The sequence below is a fragment of the Anopheles darlingi genome, chromosome 2 (assembly GCF_943734745.1).
Source record: "Anopheles darlingi chromosome 2, idAnoDarlMG_H_01, whole genome shotgun sequence".
NCBI classification, from domain to species: Eukaryota; Metazoa; Arthropoda; class Insecta; order Diptera; family Culicidae; genus Anopheles; species Anopheles darlingi.
The window spans coordinates 22,914,811-22,919,162 of NC_064874.1; the positions used below are offsets into that span (position 1 = coordinate 22,914,811).

At 54.1% G+C, this 4,352-nt stretch overlaps 1 protein-coding gene across 1 annotated transcript; it reads right to left on the bottom strand.

Moving 5' to 3' along the window:
- Positions 1–210: 210 nt before the first annotated feature.
- LOC125950189 (phosphoenolpyruvate carboxykinase [GTP]) lies at positions 211–3,908 on the bottom strand. Its single transcript, XM_049677937.1, has 3 exons — positions 3,553–3,908; positions 2,111–2,714; positions 211–2,025 (listed from the first exon to the last, which is right to left on the bottom strand). The coding sequence occupies exons 1-3, from the start codon at positions 3,579–3,581 to the stop codon at positions 706–708; spliced, it is 1,953 nt and encodes a 650-aa protein (XP_049533894.1). The 5' UTR covers positions 3,582–3,908; the 3' UTR covers positions 211–705.
- Positions 3,909–4,352: the final 444 nt, after the last annotated feature.

Genomic DNA, 4,352 nt, shown 5'->3' on the forward strand with positions numbered 1-4,352 from the left:
TACTTCTCGAAATAATTCTTATCTTTAAAAACAAGTTGCCTTGAAAGGCGCCAAAGGCGAAGCAGAAAAAAACACACACAGAAGACAGAGAGAACCTTGGCACCGATTGTGCGGTTCCATCGGATTGATATGCACGCGATCAGGATGCCCGCTGATCGGAATCGGAATCGTCGTGTGGCGCTGTAAACATCCCCAGCAAATTCCATCAACCGCAAAAACAGTTACCATTAGTTGTTAGCTTTCAGATATTTTTTTTTTTATTGCATTCGTACACTTTGTCTCCACTTACAACATAAGGGTGCTCCAGTATTAGCAGTTATTTGGCGGATGGTGTTTTCGTAAAACACCGGCTCCGTTTTCATTTAGGTCCCGTTTAGCATTTTTTTGTCGACCTCTCCGAGCTCTCTATCACAATACTTACTGTAGGAAGTAAACCTAAACCTAGAGTCTAAAACATAGCGATCGCTCACAACGCTTAATACAAAAAACTCGCTTATCTACACTAGAACAACATCCTAGCTGCCTCCGGGAGTCCCTGATCTGACCCTGACGCCGTTGCCTTCCGCTGTTCGCGATCCCCACTCGGTCAATAAACCGAGTCGATCCTTCCCCTCTTGGCGATCTAATCTCATCGCGCCCCGGATTACAGCGCGCTTACAGTGCTAGTAGTGTTTGTCTTGGTTTTGTGGGTGTTTTTGCTGCTGCTTACATCTTCTCGAGGCGGCCCTTGAGCTGCTCCAGCTCATTGGCGATCTCCTTGGGCAGATCGTGCGGCAACTGGTTGTCATAGTACTGCTTCACCTCGTCGACCTCCCGCAGCCAAAAGTCCTTCGGAATGGAGAACAGCTCCCGTTCGTTCACCGGTCCATCGATTCCGTCCAGATTGAGGGCACCCTCGGTCGGCACCCGACCGATCGGTGTATCCCGGTAGCAGTGGGCATCATCAATACGGTGCAGGATCCACTCGAGCACCCGGCAGTTCTCACCGAATCCGGGCCACAGGAACTTGCCATTCGCATCCTTCCGGAACCAGTTAACGTGGAAGATCTTCGGTGCGTGGCCACCGGCCGCCTCCGCACGCTGCTCCATACTCAGCCAGTGCTTCAGATAGTCGCCAAAGTTGTAGCCAAAGAACGGACGCATCGCGAACGGATCGTTCATGATGACCTTGCCCTTGTGTTCGGCCGCGGCCGTACTTTCGCTGCGCATGGCCGATCCCACGAACACACCGTGCGCCCACGAGTTCGCTTCATACACCAGCGGCACACCCTGGGGCCGGCGGCCACCGAACAGAATCGCCGAAATCGGAACACCTTCCGAGTCTTCCCAGGCCGGATCGATGATCGGGCACTGGCCAGCCGGTGCGCAGAACCGCGAGTTGGGATGAGCGGCCGGGGTCTTCGATTCACCGAGCACCCACGGGTTGCCCAACCAATCCGTGATCTCCACATCGGCCGGTACCTCCTTCTCCATGCCCTCCCAGTACACGCCACCGTCCGAGGTCGAGGCAACGTTCGTGAAGATCGTGTTCTTGTAGATCGTCTCCATGGCGTTCGGGTTCGTCTCGGTCGAGGTACCGGGTGCTACACCGAAGAATCCATTCTCCGGATTGATCGCCCTCAGCTGGCCCTTGGAATCGAACTTCATCCAGGCGATATCATCACCAACACACTCGATCTTGTACCCGGGCAACGTTGGGTTCATCATGGCGAGATTCGTTTTGCCGCAAGCCGACGGGAAGGCGGCCGCAATGTACTTCTTCACACCGTTCGGATCGGTGATGCCGAGGATGAGCATATGCTCCGCCAACCATCCCTCACGCTGGGCGATCGTACTGCCAATGCGCAACGCGAAACACTTCTTGCCCAGCAGCGAGTTCCCGCCGTAACCGGAACCATACGAGACGATCTCGTTGTTGGCCGGTTTGTGCAGGATGATGGTACGCTCGGGATCGCACGGCCACGACGGAACAGCAATCTTTCCATTCGCCGGTGTACCGACCGAGTGCAGACAGCGGATAAAATCCTGTAACCGCGAAAGAAGAAAAAGGGAATCCCCCCGTTAGTCTCACATCCACTCTCCGTCGTATCGTGTCGTGTTGCAAACTTACCGAATTGTCAGCCAGCTTGTCCAGCACCTCCGAACCCATCCGGGTCATGATGCGCATCGAGCTCACGACGTACGCCGAGTCCGTGATCTCAATGCCGATCTTCGACAGCGGCGACGCGATCGGGCCCATCGAGAACGGCACCACAAACATGGTGCGGCCCTTCATGCACCCCGGGAATCGGCTCATGATCGCACGGTCATAGTCCGTGTTCGAAATCCAGTTGCCCAGCGACCCGGTGACACCTTCCTTCGGTGTCGGGATCGCCTGTTCCGGCCGTTCGGTACAGATGAACGTCTTCGATTCGACGCGTGCCACATCGGCCGGATTGGTGCGTGCGAGCCAGCAGTTGTCGTACTTGGGCAGCGGCTTGATCGTACCCTGGCTGTGCAGCGTCTGCAGCAGCGTCCGGCACTCGCTCTCGCTACCGTCCACGATGTGGATCCGGTCCGGTTGGCACATGGCGGCCGACTCCTCGACGAAGCGTCGCACCTTGTCCGACAGCTGCGTCACCTCCCCATTGACGACCGGGAATCCGCGCAGATGGTTGTACAGGTTCTTCGGTAGCGTCTTCAACTTCGGACTGCATCCCAGGGTGGTCGGGAGCCTAAGCAAAGCGAACAGTTTCACCATGATTGGATGTTGGGTTTTTTTTTTTGCAGGTTAAGGCCACAAAGTATGATGAGATGAGGACAGCAAAAGGCGAAGGCTACTGCGCACTGCGGGACACTCTATGCTCATTTGGAATTCGGCTCGATTAGAACACTTTGTTGGAGTTTAGGTATCACTTTGGAAACTTTCGGAAAACTTGAGCTCTCGAGGCTCGAAAAGGGCTCGATTGTTGTTGAGTAACTGAGGAGATCGTGCGTGGTAGCAGGGCTTATATACATGGCAGCACATCATTATCAGCGGCGAAGGCCTGCACGCCCATTCCAAGGCAGAGCAGAGCAGAGAGCAAGGCAGGCAAAGCAACATCTCATGCTGACGTAGGCTGCACAGCGTCGCGCTCGGTGTCATTATCAGATTCAATCGGTCTAACTCCCCCCTGCTCCCGGGTACTACTACCCCTGGACAAGTGGGTATAGGGTGTGCCTAGGGTAACAACAACGACGACAACAACGACAGCGACGAAGACGACGACGACGTCGTCGACGTTGCACTGTCAAAGGGCAAAGGGCCTCTAGCAATAGATGGTGATGGTATCTCACTGGAAGGAGCATCCCTGATAAGATCTCGTACTTATCAGTCGCTGCACAAGCACACGGTGCACTGTAATGTGCAGAGACACCAGACAAACAAATTATGTCCAACTCTTACTGTTCCAAAACAAAAAAAACGGAACCCAAAACCGTATCGAACATTCCAAATGCAGCAGCAACGCAAGATGATAAGACGGATTGATGCAATGGACAAAATGAGGTTTATCTGGGGTATCTGGTACTTACGGTGTGTACTGTTCGATGAGCTGAGGCATTTTGCTGGTAGTAAGCCGGCTGGTACTCACACGACACAAACACGAGCGAAAAAATACTTAAAAACGATGACTAACGTTGGATAGCACTGGGACTCGAGGCTCTCTCTCTCTCTCTCTCTCTCTCTCCTTCTTTAGATTTAGATACTTGGAAGGTTTGGCTTTTGGAAAGCGCGAAGAAAGGTAAAACAGTTAAAGCAAAATGGCACTTGAAGGCACTTGGGTAGAAAGGCTGTTCTCCCGAGGGATGAGGGTTTATATTTTGGAAAACTAGCTTGTTTTCATCTTCTGGTAGATTGGGTTGGTTCTGGTGAACTGATGCTGGTACCTACGGAACCGGGCCTTCTTATAGTCGGTCCGCGACCACGACGACCAGTGCCGCCTCCGCCGCCGCCGCCGCCGTCGTTGCCGTCGTCGCCACAAGTGGTAGACAGACAGCAAGGTGTAGGGCGAGATGGCAAGATGCAGCCGTGGCCTGCACGCGCACAGGATGGCGAGACTTGTGGTGGGCAAAAATAGAAACACCTCTCCACCAACACCACCAGCACCACCAGCACTCGTCGATAGTGGTGTGGTGGCAACCCAAATCTCCACGAGCGAGCGAGCAGGAACCGAACATGGCTGTTGCTGACTCCTTCACGCCATTCCCCTATCATTGGCGCTTCTGATTGGCGGGCGCGCCGGACCGCGTTGGAGGTATGTGCGTATGCTGCTGCCGATCATGATGATGACGCGTTGTTATGAAGAGTGACGTCACGCGTACTACTCGATGGC

What these genes read in the sequence shown, in the direction of transcription:
- LOC125950189 (XM_049677937.1), bottom strand. Translation starts at nt 3,581, where the DNA reads ATGCCTCAGCTCATCGAACAGTACACACC. An exon ending in CTCATCGAACAGTACACACC is followed by an intron (nt 2,715 to 3,552) that starts GTAAGTACCAGA and finishes CGCTTTGCTTAG; the next exon opens with GCTCCCGACCACCCTGGGAT. An exon ending in ACAAGCTGGCTGACAATTCG is followed by an intron (nt 2,026 to 2,110) that starts GTAAGTTTGCAA and finishes TCGCGGTTACAG; the next exon opens with GATTTTATCCGCTGTCTGCA.